This window comes from Rana temporaria, chromosome 5 (assembly GCF_905171775.1).
Source record: "Rana temporaria chromosome 5, aRanTem1.1, whole genome shotgun sequence".
NCBI classification, from domain to species: domain Eukaryota; kingdom Metazoa; phylum Chordata; class Amphibia; order Anura; family Ranidae; genus Rana; species Rana temporaria.
In genome coordinates, this window is record NC_053493.1 from 174410118 (window position 1) to 174430332 (window position 20215).

At 45.8% G+C, this 20215-nt stretch overlaps 1 protein-coding gene across 3 annotated transcripts in view; it reads left to right on the forward strand.

The window, feature by feature from the left end:
* EXOC3 (exocyst complex component 3) overlaps window positions 1-20215 on the forward strand; it is a 385796-nt gene that overhangs the window by 112085 nt on the left and 253496 nt on the right. For all 3 annotated transcript variants that reach the window (XM_040353404.1, XM_040353405.1, XM_040353403.1), the window contains exons 3-4: window positions 1437-1656; window positions 19525-20206. In XM_040353404.1, the coding sequence (XP_040209338.1) occupies window positions 1437-1656; window positions 19525-20206 (902 nt within the window). The remainder of the gene's footprint in view (window positions 1-1436; window positions 1657-19524; window positions 20207-20215) is intronic.

Genomic DNA, 20215 nt, shown 5'->3' on the forward strand with positions numbered 1-20215 from the left:
GGCATTTTTCAGGTGCTTTTGGGCTAAAAATAGCGCCTGTAAAGCACCTGGAAAACGGCTCCCCTGCAGTCTTGGTGTGAAAGCCTGAGTGCTTTTACACTGAGGCGATGCGCTGGCAGGACGTTTAAAAAAACTCCTGCAAGCAGCATCTTAGGAGCGTTGTATACAACGCTCCTCCACTGCTCCTAAAGCGGCCCTGCCCATTGAAATGAATGGGCAGCGCCGCCGAACTGCTGGTAAAGTGGTGGTTTTAACCCTTTTTCGACCGCTAGCGAAAACCTCCAAAAACAACGGTAAAGCGCCTCTAAAATTAGCATACACCGCTCCTCCACCGCCCCAGAGATGCTGCTTACAGGACTTCCTTTAACGTTCTGCCAGTGCAATGCCCCAGTGTGAAAGTTCTCGGGCTTTCACACTGGGGTTGCAGGGGAGGCATTTTTCAAGTGCTTTACATGCACTATTTGTTAGCTCTTTAGCACCTGAAAAAACGCCCCAGTGTGAAAGGGGTCATACTGGTTTTAAGAAAACGATAAAATTCCTGGAATGCTGGAAATGCAAACTGTCACCTCTGATTGTGTCCTCAACCAAATTGTCACACCATCAAGTGGCTGGTGTCTTAACTGAACACATGTGCAGCACCATGGCAGTTTCCTTGACTATAAAGGCTAGAAGGGTTTAATTCCTCTTTAAAGTGATTGTAAAGTCTCTCTTCTTGGATCCCTCTTCTGCTCTCCTGACCCCTCCCTCTGGTGAGAGCTACCTCAGCCAGCAGCTTGCTGTGGGGACACCCAAACTGAGTCAGAGCTTTGTGTATCCACTCAGACACGAAGCCCTGACCCGGCCTGCCCCCCCCTCTCCCCTGATTGGCTGGTTAATTTTGATTGACAGCCGCAGGCGCCAATTGGCTAAGACTGTAAAGTAATGGTCATCTCTGTGTCTCAGCCAATCAGGAGGAGTGTCTGGGACAGCTAAGACACTCGTAGACATTGCTGCAGAGATATGGGGCTCTGGTAAGTAATTAGGGGGTGCTGGGAAGGCTGCTGCACACAAGTTTTTTTTTTCATCTTCATGCATAGAATGCATGAAGATAAAAAAACCTTCTGCCTTTACAACTCCTTTAAGGCTGGCATTTCGGCCAATGTCTAAGAGCATATTGTATTTTGTAGAAGACTACAGCTCTCCCGAGTGGAAATAGGACTATGTAAAGGTGGTAAGAAACAACTGTTTAAGTATAATTTTATCTTTTGAATATTTTATGTGTAATTATGATTTTTACATGTGTTCTTGTCCTGTGTCCATCTTGCAGTTGTCTGCAATGCTCTTAGTAGGCAGTCACCAAAACATGCATAGCAGTAAACATTTTCCAAATAAATTACTGTACGTAGTATACAGTGCCTAATATACATTTTAATCACTGTGCTAATAATTTCTTTCAGGCAGCTATTCAGTCACAACTTGATGGTGTGAGAACAGGTTTAAACCAACTTCACAACGCATTAAATGATGTTAAAGACATCCAGCAGTCCCTGGGAAATGTTAGCAAGGACTGGAGGCAGAGTATTAATACCATCGAAAGCTTGAAGGATGTGAAAGATGCAGTGGTCCAGCATAGTCAGCTGGCAGCAGCAGTTGAGAACCTTAAGAACATTTTTTCAGGTAATAAAAGGTGTTACTGCATTTTCTTTTACTGTATAGTTTATGAGAAAAGGCAAGCCTTTCAACCAGTTAAGCGCTAGAGCAATTTTTTTTTTACTTTTGCACATGAAACATTTTAATTTTTGGCAATAAAATTACTAATATATTTTCTGAAAGCAGAGGCCCTGTAGAATAAAAAATATGATAGTTACAATTTTTTTTGTCACGTGATATTTGCACAACTGTTAAAGACAAATTTTCAGGAAAAAATATATAATAAATGTGTTTTAGTGAAAACATACAAATTTCTCCAGTCATCTTCCAGGACTGCACACCCGAGATGATGGGTCCCACCTGACAGGAAACACAATCAACAGAGTTTAAAAGGTCCCACCCTTTCCTCTGTCTCTCAGTTATTGATTGTGTTTCCCACAGGATGGCAGCGAAACATTTTATTGTTTTTTTTAGCAAAATAGACTAAGGTCTGGGACCAAGGTCTTCCCTCCTTGGAGCAGTCAGTGGGGGCTGCATGGACAGATAAAAGCTTTAGCTTTATTCCAAGGGGGGTCTCCCTTCTATCTTTTCTCAGGAAGCAAGGTATGCTGGGCTACTAGAAATACTGGCAGCATTTGGTTACGGTGAGGGACCATCTATCCCACTCTCTCCTCCTACCTGATAGTTGCGGATGGTGAGGAGGAGCCGCTCAGATGTCCCATCTTGCTGGGAAGGAGTCTCGCTGGCTGCTGGTGTTTTCCTCAATGGGGCTAAGCACAGAGAAAACTTCTCTGACCGCAGTGCGGAATTCGGCGCCCCTGGGGTCCTACTGCGCATGTCTGGAGGCAACACGAGCGGCGCCGCCTGGATGATGTCACTTCCGCGCGCGGGCTACGCCAAAATGGCTGGCTTTCAGTGTGCTGCATGCCTCGGAAGGGGGTCCGCGGTCCTGCGTCTCCCCCCAGCTTACACTACAGGCGGTGATTCTTTGCCTATGGCGGGGCTGCCCAAGAGCAGAATGGAGGATGGATCGATTCCAGCAACGCAAAGTCTCCACAGGTGGTGAGTGACTTGGCTGATTGGGGGAAGTGATTCTGGAGTGGCCCTTTGTACACTTTCCCCCAGGGATAGCCCATGGGTAACAGTTGTTTTTTGTTGTCTATTTTCAGAGACCGAATGCCCTGCCCAGGAGACCACCAGTAGGTCTAGGAGCAAGTCATCTAGTAAATCATTGCGCTGTGGGAACTGTGGTGATAAACTCCCACAGGACCATACGAAACCCTTCTGTTTTAAATGTGTTTACAAATTAGCAGGCAGGGAGGCAGCGCAGGCTATGAAAGAGTGCAGAGCTCTACAGACTGAGATGCTCGCTACTCTACAGTCCTTCAAAGCCACGGTGGCAAACAGGGATTTAGCCCCCCTAGGTACAGAAGATTCCCCCTCCTTGGTAGAGACCCCAAACTAGTGTTACGGAATGGTCTCGGGGGCCGTCTTTGACCTACTCAGATGAAGAGTTAGAATCCTTGGGTCATACGTCTTAGGAAGAAGTTGAGGATTCTGATCAGAGTAGCCTGGGGGATACTAGACCTGGTGGCCACCTCCTTTTCTGCGAAAGATATGGAGGATCTCCTCAAAGCGATTTATACTTCTGAGGACATCCAGCTGCCGCCCATGCAGGTCTCAGTACAAGATAAACTGTACAACTGACTCGATAAAGCACAAACCATTTCCTTTCCTGTACATCAATCCGAGGAAGAAGACAGATTCTTCAAAGTTCCGCATCTGGATGCTTCATTAGCTCAAGTATCCAAACACTCGGATCTATCCTTCGAAGATTCCGGCAACATTCGGAATCCAATGGATAAAAAGTCAGAAACTCTGCTGTGCAGGGCATGGGATGCCAATACAGCTGCTATGGGCCCTGCGTTGGCCTCCGCATGTGTCGCTAAAAATGTGGACACTTGGGTCCACAGACTTATGGACCACGTAGCACAGGACAGTAAATCCAAAGAAGTGCTAGACTCCCTGGAAGTGGTGGGGAAAGCAGTGGCCTATTTAGCAGATGCCGCAGTGGAAACAGTCAGAACTACCACCAAGTCAGCAGCTCTTTTAAATTCTACTAGAAGAGCCCTTTGGGTAAAGACATGGGATGGAGATTTCACATCCAAGTCTCGCCTTCGCAGGATTACCTTTTGAGGGATCCCTGCTCTTTGGTTTTGATTTGGAGCAGGTACTGTCTCGTTCCACAGAGAAAGGAAAAAAGTTCCCTGCTAGGTCCAAAAAAGATAAAGGGAAGAATTTTTTTCGAGGCCCCCCTTTAAAAAAACGTTTCAAGGTAAGATGGAGCCAAAGAAAAAGTGGAGATTCCGTAAAGGCAAGGAAAAAGGTGGCATCCTTTTTTCCGGAGCTACTACTTCCAACAAAGAATCCAAATGATGCCAGCGTAAAAGTTGGCGGAAGACTCTCGTGGTTCCTCCCTCAGTGGGAAAATATCACTCAGAGTCCTTACATTCTAAATTTGATAAAGGAAGGATACAAGTTAGAATTCTTGTCTCCCCCCTCCACCAAACTTTATCCTGACCCATCTCCCCAAAGACCCATAAAAAGCAGGGGGCCTATTGGAGAGTGTCCGGGAACTAGCGGAACAGCAGGTCATCATTCCTGTTCCAGTAGATCAAATCGGCCAGGGGTTTTATTCCCACATATTTGTGGTACCAAAACCATCCGGAAAATTCCAGCTGATTATACATCTACGAAAACTAAACCAGTTCCTGGTTTACAAAAAGTTCAGGATGGAGAGCATCTACACGGTCAGAAGACACCTCCAGGAGGGAGTCTTTATGATAACGTTGGACCTAAAGGATGCTTACCTGCATGTTCCCATTTCCCCGAAACATCAGAAGTTCTTGAGGTTTGCAGTGCAGACGAGGCAGGGCGTCTGACACCAGCAGTTCAGGGCTCTCCCCTTTGGCCTAGCGGCCAGTCCAAGAATTTTTACCAAAGTTCTAGCCGAGGTGGTATCATTCCTACTCCTCCAGGGGATAGCCTTGATCCCATACTTGGATGACATGCTGATTTTCAGTCCGGCCTTGGAACAGCTTCAGGCAGACCGAGACAAGGTGCTGTCCACACTAGAATTTCTGGGGTGGCTAATCAGCAAAGAGAAAACCTCCCTAGATCCCGCACAATCCAATGTGTTTCTAGGGTACCGGGAGCACTCAGTGAACCAAAGGATCTTTCTACCACAAGAAAAGATCACCAAAGTGCAAAGAGCAGTCTCTGCTCTGCTTGGTACAAAAAGAGGCCTCTCTAAGGACGATGATGAGGGTGCTGGGGCTCATGTCATCCTGCATCCCAGCGGTTCACTTGGCCCAATTCCATTCCCGAAGACTCCAGGGATTCCTTCTCTCCTCCTGGGATGGGAGAAGAGAATCCCTGAACATAACAGTGTCCCTTTCAGAAGAGGCAAGGAACTCCCTAGACTGGTGTCTCAACGCAGACAACCTGACAGAATCTGTTGACTCTGACAACGGACGCAAGCTCCTGGGGCTGGGGAGCTCATATAGGAGATCACTTCGCACAGGGCCCTTGGGACCGGGAGCAGAGCAAAGCTTCTTCCAATTTCAGGGAGCTGTTAGCGGTCAGAAAAGCGCTAAACTTTTTCAAAGACCAGGTCCAAGGAAGGGAAGCACAGATCCTCTCGGACAACGCAGTATCTGTGTCCTACCTAAAACATCGGGGGGAACAAGGTCCAGCAGACTGATGAAACTAACCCAGGAGATCCTGTGGGACATGGAGAAAAACACTCTCTCAGTTTCGGCAGTACATGTAAGAGGGTCCCTCGACATTCAGGCAGATTTCCTCAGCAGACAGCCCATTCATCAGGGAGTGGGAGCTGCACAACGAGGTTTTCTCTCTGGTAAGCCAACACTTTGGCATACCAGAAATAGATTTATTTGCCTGCAAGAGGAACAGGAAAGTCCTCAAGTACTTCTCTCTCACCAGAGAGCAGGACGCCTACGGGATAGATGCCCTAGCACAGAAATGGGAGTTCACCCTAGCGTATCCAGGTCAAAAGGATGCTTTTTTATTCTTTTTTTTTTATTTTTATTTTTTTATATCACTTTTTTTTTAAAGTGTATTTTGTGCGTGTACTCGAGAGAGGAGCCGGACTGCAGGAGTTGGGAGTAGGCAGGCCTCCCCCAGAGGCAATCTGCCACCTTTCTCCATCCCCCGGGTGGCAATGGCGGGTATGTGAGGGGGTCCTCCCACACAGCCCGCCCTACCTGCTCCGCTTTGAAGCCCAACGGGGCAGAGGGACTCCCTATAAGGGAGTGAGAGGATCTAGCCTGCTCAACCAGCCCTGTTAGTCCTTCGTCTCTCTTTTTAGAGACTGCGTGGTCAAAGTGCGTGCATGTTAACCCAATTTCGAGTGCGTGTGTAAGTGTGGTGTTTTTTTGTGGGGGTGGGCGTACTAAGCGCAGGCTTACCTCGCATAGCACACCCACCGGGAGCCGGGCTGAGACCACCAAACTCAATTCACATGTAGCCGAGACCGGGATCCGAACCCCTAGCTGCAGAGGTGAATGGCTTGTCAGCGCAGTGCCAATCGCGTTTGAGCCACCGCAGCTCCGACGGATGGATGCTTTATTCTGATCGCACCCTTGTGGCCGAAGCGAGCATGGTTCTCCACACTGAGAAGGTGGTCGATGGCTCCTCCGTTGCATCTTCCATCCAGACGCGATCTCCTCTCCCAGGGACAAGTGTTACATCCCGATCCGGGTTTTCTTTCCCTGACGGCATGGTGTTTGAGAGGGAGATCCTCAGGCTTAGGGGATGCTCGGAAAAGGTGATTGACATGCTCTTGCAGAGTAGGAAGCCAGTCACAAGAAAAATATATGCAAAAGTTTGGAAAGTCTTCTTTCGCTGGGCTCAGCCTAGAGAAGGTTCTCTTCAAATAATCCCCATGGTCCTGGATTTCCTCCAAGATTGAGTCGACCAGGGCTTAGCAGTAAGCACGCTAAGGGTCCAGGTTGCAGCCTTGTCAGTGTACTTTGACCAGAGGCTGGCCCTGAACCCACTGGTAAAAATAATTTTGACAGCCAGGGAAAGGGTAACCCCGATAAAGACAATCAGGTTTCCACCTTGGGATTTGTCCCTGGTACTAGATGCTCTAACCAAAGAGCCTTTTGAGCCGGTGGCTCAAATTTCTGTTAAGTTCCTTTCACTTAAGATGGCCTTTCTTCTGGCAATCATGACAGCCAGAAGGGTTAGTGATTTACAAGCTCTGACTATAAAAGAGCCTTTTTTGTTGCTCCTAGAGGATATTGTAATCCTCAGACAGGATTCTTTATATTTGCCAAAAGTGACCTCTGAATTTCACAGGTCACAGGAGATTGTCCTCCCCTCCTTTTGTTAGAACCCTAAAAATGACAAAGAGGCAAGGTTTAATTTATTAGATGTTAGAAGGTGTCTTCTAGCCTATTTAGATAGTGAGTGAATTCAGGAGATCAAATCATTTGTTAATTAATTTTTCCGGTCAAAAGAAAGGGCTTCAAGCTTCTAAGCCTACGATAGCCAGGTGGATTAAACAGACTATCGCAGTAGCTTATAAACAGTCAGAAAAACCTGTTCCAGCTCACATTAAAGCTCACTCAACTAGATCTCTGGCGACCTCCTGGGCAGAGAGAGCAGGCGCTTCGATTGATCAAATCTGCAGAGCAGCAACTTGGACGAGCCAAAATACTTTCCTGAGGCACTACAGGGTGGAGCAGTTGTCTCCTCAGGACTTGGCATTCGGCAGGAAGGTCCTACAGGCCGTGATCCCACCCTAAGGTAGGCCTGAACTTCTTGCTCATTGTCTCAGCTGTGCCGTCCTGGAAGATGACTGGAGAAAAGTACCAGTTACACTTACCGGTAACGGATTTTCTAAGAAGTCTTCCAGGACGGCAGGCCTACTTCCCACCCTTAATTGTTGGTGATGTTTGTGTTCACAGAAGGTACCCTCTGACACCGGTGTGGGTCTATACTTTGTCATAACTGAGGGACAGAGGGAAGGGTGGGACCTTATAAACTCTGTTGATTGTGTTTCCGGTCAGGTGGGACCCGTCATCTCAGGTGTGCCGTCCTGGAAGACTTCCTAGAAAATCCTTTACCGGTAAGTGTAACTGGTACTTTTTTGGTAAAATATGAAAGATGAGGTTGAGTAAATAGATGCCAAGTCTTTAAAATGTTGTGCGTCTGTGATAACTGATTTTTAAAGTTTTTTTTATCTTAATGCAGAGAATGCATTACACACAAAAACAAAGACTTTTGGCCTTTACAACCACTTTAACTTTCAATCTTTCTAAGGATTAAATATTCCATGGCACCTTGTTGTCTGCAAGCAGATGTTTCTGTACTGACCCTGCCTCCTGAAACTTCTCTCAGCACATCTGTAGTTCAGAAGACAGGCTCTGTCTATTATGTGACTACAAGAGGAGTAGGCTAGAAATAATTGAAGTACAATTATGGAAATATCATTTTTTAATACAGCATACCTGTAAAATCCTTTTCTTGGGAATACATCATGGAACACAGAGCCTTAATTTCTTAATGTGTTATGTAGTCACCACAGTTGATTGTACACTGGCAAACCCAATTAAAATTGAGTTCCACCCCTATATAACCCCTCCCAAATGGAGAGTTCCTCAGTTTTGTAGCAAAGCAATAAATGTTCCAAGTTTAACTCCGAAGAGGGGCGGGAGCTCTGTGTCCCTGTGATGTATTCCCGAGAAAAGGATTTTACAGGTAAGCTGTATTAAAAAATCCTATTTTATTGATCATACATCATGGGACACAGAGTGAATTACTTAATGGGGTGTCCCATAGCAATGCTAAAATTGAGAGGAGGGAGACACGGATCAGAACAGAACCGCCATCGGGCCAGAGGAGGCATCCTCGTACCCTCTCACACATCTACCTGGTAGAATTTAGTAAATCTATGGACCGAAGGCCAAGTATCAGCCTTACAGATCTGAGCCATGGAGGCCTGGTGATACACTGCCCATGAAGCACCAACTGCTCTAGTTGAGTGCGCTTTCACCTGAAAAGGAGGGATCATCTTTTCTAAACCATAGGTCTGAAAAATTACTTGTCGAATCCAACTTGCAATAGTGGATTTTGACACTGCCTGGCCCTTCCTTGGGCCTTCTGGCAGAATAAACAGACAATCAGTCTTCCTTATCTGACCTGTAGCTTGCAGATAAACCTTTACCGCTCTTACGACATCTAGAGAGTGTAGACTCTCTTCTTCCGCAGACTGCAGATCTGGAAAAAAAGACAGTAGGACTATAGCTTGATTCAGATGGAATCCTGAAACCACCTTAGGTAAGAAAGTAGGGTGAGGACGCAGCACCACCCTGTCATCATGAATAATCATGTACGGTTCTTTACACGAAAGAGCCACCAATTCCGATCCCGTCCTTGCTGAGGATATGGCTACAAGAAAAAACAGTTTCTTTGTCAAAAGACTTGGCGAAACCTGGTGTAAAGGTTCAAAAGGTAGTTTCTGTAAAACAGATAATACCAAATTTAAATCCCATGGGCACACGGGAGACTTAACCGGCAGGTTCAAACACAGTGCTCCCTGAACAAAGGCCCTGACTAGGGAATGAGAGGCAAGCGGTTTTTGAAAGAATACCGACAAGGCTGAGATTTGGCCCTTGATGGTGCTTAAAGCCAACTTTATATTTAAGCCCAACTGAAGAAAGGCAAGAATGCTATTTATGGCATACTTCCTAGGATAATGTAGGGATGTAGGGACCGTAGATACACATTAACATTTCATAAATCACAAAGTCCAAATTGGATGCAACCTACTCTCACTGTATACATAAAGAATATGTGACAGTGTGCATGATGAGCTGCTGAACAGTGAAAGAGGAGGAGAGATTATACATGCACTTAAAAAAGAAAAGCAGTTTACATTGGGTATTTGGTTGTTTTTACCTTTTTAATACATTCAGAGACACAGGCAGCAGTGGGAGCCATAGGCTCCAGTTGCTGTCAGTGAAACTCCTGTGAGGAGTGAGAGGGGCAGTGGTTTACCGACACACTGTGTGTGTGTCTATGGACTCTTAACAGCCTGGACTGGAAGCGCACCCGCACGAGTGCCTCTTCACCCCCGTGCTTGACAGCGCCAGAAGAGAAGGTAAAGGGACTGCCCTGTGCAATATGTTTGCACAGAGAAGATAAGTATAACCGTATTTCTTTATCGTACACCACGGGACACAGAGCCTAAATCATTACATAGTGGGTTGTATGGGTCACCAGAGGTGATTGGACACTGGCACAACCAATGAAGACAAGTTCCCCTCCATATAACCCCTCCCATAAGGGAAGTACCCCAGTTTTTTCACCAGTGTTTAAGGTGTTGGAGGCAATTAGGATGTGCTGGAGGAAGCTCTACCAAAGAGGCCCTTGGGGGCAAAAGAGCTATACTTCGGAACCATCCAAGACAACTATTTTATTATGCCAAAATTGGATGGTGTCCGGGCCTCGTAGAAGCCGAGGTGTCACCTGTAATGTCTCTCTTTTGAGGACTGGCCTCTAGGGTCCAGCACTTTCGCCTTATTAAAGCTAAAAGTCCTGGCAGAGTCTTTCAAAAGGTCTCCTTTAAGTAGGAACCCATATCCCTGAAGGTTGACACACATACCCGCCGTGATGGGTAAAGATTGGAAGTTAAACCTGCGGCGGGGATAAGCAGTATATATCTTAAAGCGGATCTCCACTCTAAAGTGGAGTCCCGCTGATCGGCACCCTCCCCCCCTCCGGTGTCACATTTGACACCTTTCAGGGGGGAGGGGGGTGCAGATACCTGTCTACAGACAGGTATCTGCACCCACTTCCGGCCCTACGATACGGGCAAAGGATGGGTTTTTTCTCCGCTTCCCGTCCGTCCCCCGTTGTATGCTGGGAACACTCGGCTCCCAGCACACAGCGGGAGCCAATCGGCGGGCGCAGCGCGACTCGCGCATGTGCCGTAGGGAACCGGGCAGTGAAGCCGGAGCGCTTCACTTCCTGGTTCCCTCACCGTGGATGGAGGGGGGAGCAGCAGGGTGACGAGCGATCGGCTCGTCATCTGCTGCGATCACCGCTGGACTCCAGGACAGGTAAGTGTCCTTATATTAAAAGTCAGCAGCTGCAGTATTTGTAGCTGCTTGCTTTTAATATAGTTTTTTAGTGGCACATCCGCTTTATTTCCAATAGTTTTTTATTGAAAGAAAAATGAGCATTACAACAACACAGAAGCATCGCCACAAAAGTGTTAACAAACGCCTAAGGTCTCCATCCCAATACATAACACCATATATTATTCGGCATCATCATCGTAACAAAAAGCATAATAAAATACTCCAGGGTAAAACACTAAGTGTGGTTCTCCCCAATTAATCGATGACCAAACCTTAGTAGGCCCAAGACCTGCCGGTCAAGAGACCTGGATCTGGAAACCCCAAATCCATTCTGTTGCCTCTATTACTATTCAAACGGGAGGACCCGCTTTGTAAGGCTTCTGTTGGAAAGATGGAGGTGTAAAAAATAAACATAAATAAGCAGTATCGTATATGGAAAAGAAAAGAAGAAAAGGAAAAGAAGAAAAAGAAAAAAGAAAGGAAAAGAAAAGGTAAAGGGGGGAGGGAACAGATAGGAGAGCAACCGACCAGCCCCTAGAAATCAATCAAATGGATCCATGACCGTAGCTCACACCTCCAGGGATCTTAGATCGCTAGCCAGGTAAGCCAGCCACGGGTCCCAAACCTTATGGAAAAACTCCAGCTTGTCCTGAATCAGTGCCGTCAATCTCTCATTTAGCATTAACCATGACAGTTTCCGTTTAAGCTGTTCGAGCGGCAAGGAGGCGACGCGCCAATTTCTGGCTATCGTGATCTTAGCTGATATAAAGATAAACTTAAGCAATCGCCTTTGGGCTTTAGATGCCTCCACCACCCTGTCGCCCAAAAGAGCCTGCTTTGCAGATTTAGTCATGTTCAACTGGGTCAATGAGTAGATAAAATTATATACCCTAATCCAAAATCTTCTGACCTTTGGACAAGACCACCAGATGTGATAGGCAGTTCCCACCTGGCCACATCCCCGGAAGCAGTTGGGGGTGGCCCCATGAACAAAGGTAGCGAGTCTGGCCGGCACCATATACCATCTAAGCAGCACTTTATAATTGGCTTCTATAATGGACGTGTTTATAAGTGACTTAGAAGCAGTCTCTGCCAGCTCACACCACTTATTTAGATCAAAGGTTTCCTGCAGGTCCTCCTCCCACCGGAGCATGTAATTCAGCTTAGTGGAAGACGACATCAGCATCGCATATAACTCAGAGATATGTCCCCGTAAACTGTCATAGCGAACGCAAAGATACTCCATGGGGGTATGAACCTCCAAGTCTCCCTGGCGGGCCAACATTTGTATAAAGTGACATATCTGAACATATCTGTAACATTCTATCAATGGCATTTGATACTTCTCCCGCAAAACCTGCTCAGAGAGAACCTTCCCTTTGTCGCAAAGGTCCGCTATGCGCAGTAGTCCCTTATTCGTCCACCATTGGAAAGCAACTGGGTCGAGACCTGGGGTGAAAGCACGATTTCTCAACAGGGGGGCCAATGGGGAATGAGGCGATTTAAAAGCCTGTGTTCTAGAGACTCTATCCCAAATATCCAAGGAAAATGATAAAGATGGGCATAAAATGGTGGGTCTGTCTTTAGGCGGAAGCCACAATATATGGGAAATAGGAGACGGGCGACAAGCGTAGGATTCCATGATCATCCAGATCGCCTGTGACCGCTTTGAATGGAACCTGGAGAGTTGGGCTAACTGAGCCGCATAGAAATATTTCTGCAGGTTAGGTAGGCCCAATCCTCCCTTCCGTTTCAAGGTATACATAGTGCGTTTGTTCACCCTAGGCCTCTTGTCTCCCCAGATGAATTCAAGGATTTTTCTTTGTAACAACTCCAAGTCACTGCGCACCAAGGCTATCGGTAATGTACGAAATAAGTACAGTATCCTTGGCAAGATGTTCATCTTTATAGAGTGGAGTCTGCCAAACCATGATGGAGGGTGGATTCGCCACTTCGCCAGATCCTCGATCATTTTTTTAATTAAGGCTGGGTAATTCTTTTTATACAAGGTTTGGAGAGAAGAGGTCAGATTGACTCCCAAATAAGGAAGCATTTCAGATTCCCAATGGAACCGATGTGTTCTTTCGATCACTGACTGGGCAGAACTAGACAAAGAGATATTGAGGGCCCTAGATTTACTATGGTTTATTTTCAAACCCGAGATATCTGAAAATGGCTTTAGAATATTATATAGATTGGGTAGGGAAGTGATTGGTGAGGACATAGTCAGCAACAAATCATCGGCAAAAAATAAGCATTTATGCTCATAGCCACCACCAACGATCCCCCGAACATCCTGGCAGTCCCTGATTTTTATTGCTAACGGCTCTATAGCCAGGACAAACAGGAGCGGGGACAACGGGCATCCCTGTCTAGTGCCCCTTCTGATGTTTAGAGTTTGAGAGGGGTATCCTTTAATCATTAAGGAGGCCGTCGGTGTATCGTAAAGCGTACGAAGAAGAGCCAGGAAACGCTCACCAAATCCGTACCGATATAGCACGTCGAAGAGATAATCCCAGGAGAGGGAATCAAACGCTTTCTGGATGTCTAATGAAAGCAACATACCGCCTCTAGGACCCTCCCCATCCCAGTTTGATTGAATCGCCGAGATCAGATTAATAATTCTGCGAGTTTGGTCTGACGCCTGTCTATTGGGGACGAAACCCGCCTGGTCCGGATGGACATAATGAGGGAGAAAAGTATTCAGTCTTAGAGCCAGGACTTTAGTTAATATTTTCAGGTCAGTATTAATTAACGAGATTGGGCGATAATTCGCACAATCTCCGTGGTCTTTGCCCGGTTTCGGTATGACATGAATGAAAGCCGCGTTGTCGTGTGTAGGGATTTTGCCGTCCCGGCGTAGATCATTAAAATATTTACATAAATGAGGGGTAAGAACGTCTCGATATTTCCGGTAGTAATGACCAGAGAAACCATCCGGTCCAGGGGCCTTTGTGGGGTTCAGACATTTAATGGCCACCCCAATCTCAGCTTCAGTGATCGCATCATCCATCAGGTCCGCATGGTCTCGGGAAATTTTGGGCAATTTAAGGTCATGAAAAAATGCTTCGAGCTTAGCCCGGTCCAAACTGTCCCGCTGGAGGTACAATGACGAGTAAAACTTATAGAATTCCCGAACGATCCGCTCAGGATTTTGAGTGAAGTGGCCGGTCGGTAAACGCAACTTCGGCAGAGTCGGGGTGTACGGTCGGGGCACCAATTTCCTCGCTAACAACGTAGATGGTTTGTCCCCCATCGTATAAAACCGATGTTTGGACCAACTAATGTGTTTCTCAGCTTGCGTAGTCAGACTAAGATTCAGCGCCAAGCGTGCCTCGTCAATTTTAAAACTCAAATCTGTCTGGGGGTTCCTATGCTGTTCCAACATTAGGGCTTCCAAGTCGTCCTCTAACCGAGAAATTGTTTGTTCCCGCGTCCGCTTCAGTCTACTGGCCATTTGAATCAGTTTGCCCCGTATCGTTGCTTTGTGGGCAGCCCAAGTTATCGCAGGGGAGGTGTCAGCTGATTTATTAACTTCGGCACATCCGCTTTAAGGACTTTTTCCCTTTTTTGTGAATGGGTGTCTTCTCTTTTTCCGCCACTAGAGGGAGTAAAGAGTGGAGTTTTTACTCACCATGCTCTTGTACAGTGTCAGCTCCCCTGCAAGACAGCACACTTCTCCTCTGCAGAGCTCTGCCTGATAACAGCCACGTTCCTCCTCACAATAAGGAGGGAGGAGAACCTTCCCTCCTCTCTGACCATGGTGTTCAGTAGATGGGGGGGCAGGTCACGAGAGTGCGCGCGCATGCCATTCCGGCATTTAGGAAGCAAGAAGTGCTTGAAAAGCCTCACAAGCATGGAGCTCCCCCCCCCCCTTTAAGGAGGACACAGCAGCATTTGGGCACGTAAGACTCTATGTGGTTGGTTTCTTGGCACTTCTAAGAAGACACCTATTCAGCATGAAACTGTATAATTAGTTGCATACTGTATGTAAATTGCTAAACTAGCACAGGAGTATATGCATTGATTGTACCTCGGCTTTTGCTTAGTAATATGTCTTCCCAGAGGAGAAATTCAGGGACTAAGAAAGACAAAAAAGCATTACCGCCTGAGACAGGAGGCTCTAGCCGTGCCTGCTCGGTACCTTCCTCTCTGGTGATATCTGAAGCACCTATACAGGATGAGCAATTGCCTCCATCAGGAATAGCAGCCTCTCATATGGTGCCTATGCCTGCATATGTTACTTAGGACATTTTGGCAGCAAACTTAGAAGGGAGAATCGCTACGTTAATCGCAAAGTTCTCACAAAAGGACAAAAAGCAAAGCAGAGCGCCTCCTGTTTTAGATCTCCTTTCAGAAAAATTTCAGGATGGGGATGAGGATGATGTAGCACCGTTAGAAGATAGGGATGAGGAATCGGATGGATCAGGGATATCAGAGGAACCTTTTTCTGCTTCTCAGGTTCTAAAATTGCAGGTGCAGTATTGTGCTGAAACAGTACACTCTACATTCAAGTTATCCTCTTCGGAGTTAACTGAATCACTTGTCTCTTCCCTGGGTTCATTAAAATCCCCACAGGCTGCGTGCTCTTTTCCGATCCCTCTCTTACAGAGATTACTGTGCAGGATCAAGAAGGAGGGAATACCAGTACTCCTAGTGGCCCCAAATTGGCCCAGGAGCCCCTGGTATGCAGAGATTATAAAGATGGTGGTAGGAAGACCTTGGGTCCTTCCACTACATCACGACCTGCTGTCACAGGGTCCAGTGTTCCACCCTTCCTTACAAAAGCTAAAATTGATGGTCTGGCTACTGAGACCTACATTCTGAAGAAACAAGGGCTCTCTGGTCCAGTTCTTTCCACACGTATTAATGCTAGAAAGCCAGCCTCCAGGCTTATCTACTACAGAGTCTGGAAGGCGTATGTTTCCTGGTCTGAATCCAGAGGGTGGAATCCTCAAAAGTATGCCATAAGTAGGATTCTCGCCTTTTACCAATTATGAGGGGATATGAAATTAGCCCTGAGTACCATTAAGGGTCAAATATCGGCTCGATCAGTCTTTTTTCAGAAAACGCTGGCATCTCATTCCCTAGTCATGACATTCATTCAGGGAGTACTGCGGATAAATCCGCCAGTCAAGTCTCCCTTATGTCCCTGGGTTTTGAACTTAGTATTATCAGTTTTGCAAAAGCAGCCTTTTGAACCTATTCGCCATATTCCTTTGATTCTTTTGAGCAGGAAATTGGCCTTTTTGATTGCTATCTCTTCCGCTAGAAGGGTATCGGATAGCAGCTCTTTCTTATAAAGAGCCTTATCTAGTTTGTCACAAAGACAAAATTATTCCACACCCCCATCCTACCTTTCTTCCAAAGATGGTGTCGGTGTTTCATTTAAATCAAGACATTGTTTTGCCTTCCTTTTTTTCCTGATCCGCGGACAGGAAAGTTTATCTGCAGGCAACCGCTCAGATATGTAAAACAGATATTTTGTTTATTTTGCCAGATGGTCCCAGGAAGTGCCAAGCGGCATCAAAATCCACCATTGCTAGGGGGATTCGACAAGTGATTATTCAAGCTTATGGTTTAAGGAACAAGATTCCTCCTTTTTCTGTTAAGGCTCACTCTACCAGGGCATTAAGGGGTCACTAAAGGAAATGTTTTTTTTTTGCCTAAAATTAATGTCTGCATGGTAGACAGACAGAATAGTGTAATGATTCTGTTAAAAAACGAGTAAATACCTATTATATTCCGGCATTCTAGTTTCTGTTCTCTCAATCACTTCCTGGTTTGCATCGCTCGTTCATGTAAGAACTACATTTCCCAGTATGAATTGCGGCACGCCCAGTAATTCACACCTCTTTGAAGCCTCTAACACGTAGAGAGCATCCTGCCACACAGATGTAGTTCCCAGGAGGGGGCGAGCATGTTACTGACCACCGCAGTAAAGCCTCCCATCACGGTGGTCAGTAAAATCAGACAAGCAGGAAGTGAACAGAACAGAGAAGAAATAGAGCAACTTCTGAGCAAAAACGAACAATGAGGAAGTGAAAAGAGCAATGTCTGCAGGTAAAGGATGCTTATTATGAAAACATTTTTTTTCCTTTACAACCCCTTTAAGTGCTTCATGGGCATTGCATCACCAGGCTTCGATGACTTAGATCTGTAAAGCTGTGACTTGGTCTTCAGTCCATACATTTACCAAATTCTATCAAATAGATGTAAAAGTTCCAGCCTATAATAATAAAAAAATAAATAAATACTGCAGCTGCAGACTTTTAATATAAGGAAAGGACTCTTACCTGTCCAGAGATCCTGCAATGTCGGCACCCCAAGCCTTGCGACTTCACAGCCTGTTTCTTACTGCGCATGTGTGAGTCGCATTGCACTTTCTGAATGGTTCTGCTGTGTGTCTCCCAGAAGGCAGCAGGGGGGGGGGGGAGGAACAGCTGGAAATTTCCTAGATCACCACAATCATTGGGTTTGACAGGTATCCGTTCCCCCAAACCCCCCCCCCCCCCGAAATGTGCCAAATGTGGCAGTGGTGGGGGGGGGGGGGGCACAAACAAGCGGAGCTTCCCCTTTTGGATGGAGCTCCGCTTTAAGGTTGGGTTTACATTTTCTTTAATTGTATAAAAGGGCGTCCTTTTCTGACAGCAGTGTGAAGGCATGTAGATGTGGTGGAGTGCTGTTTGGAAGCTACAGTGCATTTGCATCTTGCTGCAGCTACTTGTACATTATTGAACCACTACTTAGTTTAATTATTTTATTTCCAACAGAAGTCTGAGTAGCATAAGGGTCCTTTCACATTGGCTTTCCACCCGGTGAACTCTGTTTTGCTCAGCGGGGGATCGCTCTGTTGATCCCCGTTGATCAGGCGGATTACAGGTCCGTCTCTGCTCACTGTACTGAGACTGACCTGTCAGAGCCCTGCTCTCCTCTATAGGGAAATCTGATGAAAACTGGACTGTACCAGACCCGAGGGACCCTGTGCCATTTTTTATTTTTTTCTATTTCCAGGAAATACCGGCATACTTTATTTTTACATTTATCTGTGAGTGGGGATGCGGGCAGGCAGCTTACCGGCCTGTTGCTTAACAACCAGCTATTTTCTCCACACAGACTTCGAATTGGTCGATCGTTTTTTGACAGATCCGGATTCTAATCGTTCTGGAAAGTTGGAACTCTAGAACATTAATAAATTAAACAAATTTTTACCGAAAACTAAATGGAACTAAATTAATTCTATAACAAAACAATATAAGTAGCATAACAAATGTATCTGAAACAAAACGAAACACATTTTTCCGTTCTGCACATGTCTAGTGAAATCTGGGATCTAGTGAATTATTACATAAGCACAATGTGCTCAGCAATATACAGGAGATGTGCACAACCCTCTGACAAGCCTTTAGGGCCAGATTCACAGAAGAGATACGACAACGTATCTCCTGATACGCCGTCGTATCTCTGTGATACGCCCGTCCTAACTATGCGGCTGATTCATAGAATCAGTTACGCATAGATAGCCCTAAGATCCGACAGGTGTAATTGACTTACACCGTCGGATCTTATGATGCAATTCTAGGCCGGCCGCTAGGTGGCGTTTCCATTGCGGTCGGCGTAGAATATGCAAATGACTAGTTACGGCGATCCACGAAGATCCGCACGTGCGTCGCAATATCGTACGTCGTCGTCGGTTTTTCCCGTCGCAAAGTTACACCTGCTTTAACATGGCTTATCTTTAGATCAGCCATGTTTAAGTATGGCAGTCGTTTCCGCGTCGAATTTCGAAATGTTTTTTTTTGGCCTAAGATGTCCGGGAATCCAAAACGCCGTAACGCACGTCGCCGTTCAAAAAAAACGTCAGGGCGCCGTAATTTCGCGCAAAGCACGTCGGGAAATTTTAACACGAAGCATGCGCAGAACGTTCGGGGCGGGAACGCGCCTAATTTAAATGGTGCCCGCCCCATTTGAATTAGGCAGGCTTGCGCCGAGCGGATTTACGTTGCACCGCCGCAAGTTTACAGGTAAGAGCTTTGTGAATTAGGCACTTGCGCTGTAAACCTGCGGCGGTGTAACGTAAATCAGATACGTTACGCCACAGGGGAGCAACGTAATTGTACCTGAATCTGGCCCTTAGTGTCCATCCTTAATGAACATTTGCAATATTTAGCCTTTAAAAGCATGGACACATTTAGAAATATGGAGGCTGTAGCAGATTCCACACCATGCATTAACAGTATGCAAAGGACTTCAGGACAGTGGCTTTATGTCCTAGATCAGTACAGAGAGTTATGCAGGTGAGGCTTGAAAAATATGGAAAGAAATGACATAAGACTATGGTTGCTGTATTTATATTCTTAATGAGTAGCATGCTAACAACGCCATTTTACTGGAACTAATATGTTGCATTTCAGATGGCCAAACATCCTTTGTTTCATCTATTTGTCGTAGCCAAATAGCACATAGCTGTGGAATTTTGGCACAACCATACTGTTCTACTGTCAGCCTCCATGTTCCTGAAGTATTCAAAAAACATAGTTTGCACTGAAATACATAAATTCTATAAGTCATGTTACTTTCACTTGAATAAAAAACACCCTTCCAAATTCACCATTCAAGGGACATGCACGCTTTGCTTTGCCATTAGATATTTATCAGACTTTGTTTTTGTTGTTCTGTTGCTTTTTCTTTTAACAAATGTATATTGTCTTTTTGCTTATAGTCCCAGAAATTGTAAAAGAGACTCAAGATCTTATTGAACAAGGTGCACTTCTTCAAGCGCATCGTAAATTAATGGACCTGGAGTGTTCTAGGGATGACCTCATGTATGAGCAATACCGTATGGATAGCAAAAATACCCATGACATGAATCTTATTCAAGCTTATTTTGGTGAAGTACAACATCTGTCTGATGAGTTGGCCAAACAGCTGTGGATGGTTATACAGAGATCTATAACCACTGTTCGCAAGGATCCTACCTTACTTGTGTCAGTAGTTCGCATTATAGAGAGAGAAGAGAAGATAGATCGACGCATGATGGATAGGAGGAAGCAAACTGGATTCATTCCACCCGGAAGACCTAAGAAGTGGAAACAGAAAATGTTCGAAGTTCTTGATAAAACAATTGGAACACGAATTGAGGGTACACAGGCAGAGACAAGAGAATCTGATAAAATGTGGTTGGTGCGGCATTTAGAAATCATCCGTCGTTATGTCTTGGATGATCTTATAATAGTCAAAAACTTGATGGTGCAGTGTTTTCCACCTTCATACGGCATATTTAGTAAAGTTTTGGAACTGTATCACTATGCCTTATCTTCTCGGATCCAGGAGTTGGCTTCAGAAGAGCTTGAAGCCAATGAAATTGTCAGCATTCTTACTTGGGTTTTGAACACCTACCATAGGTAATAATA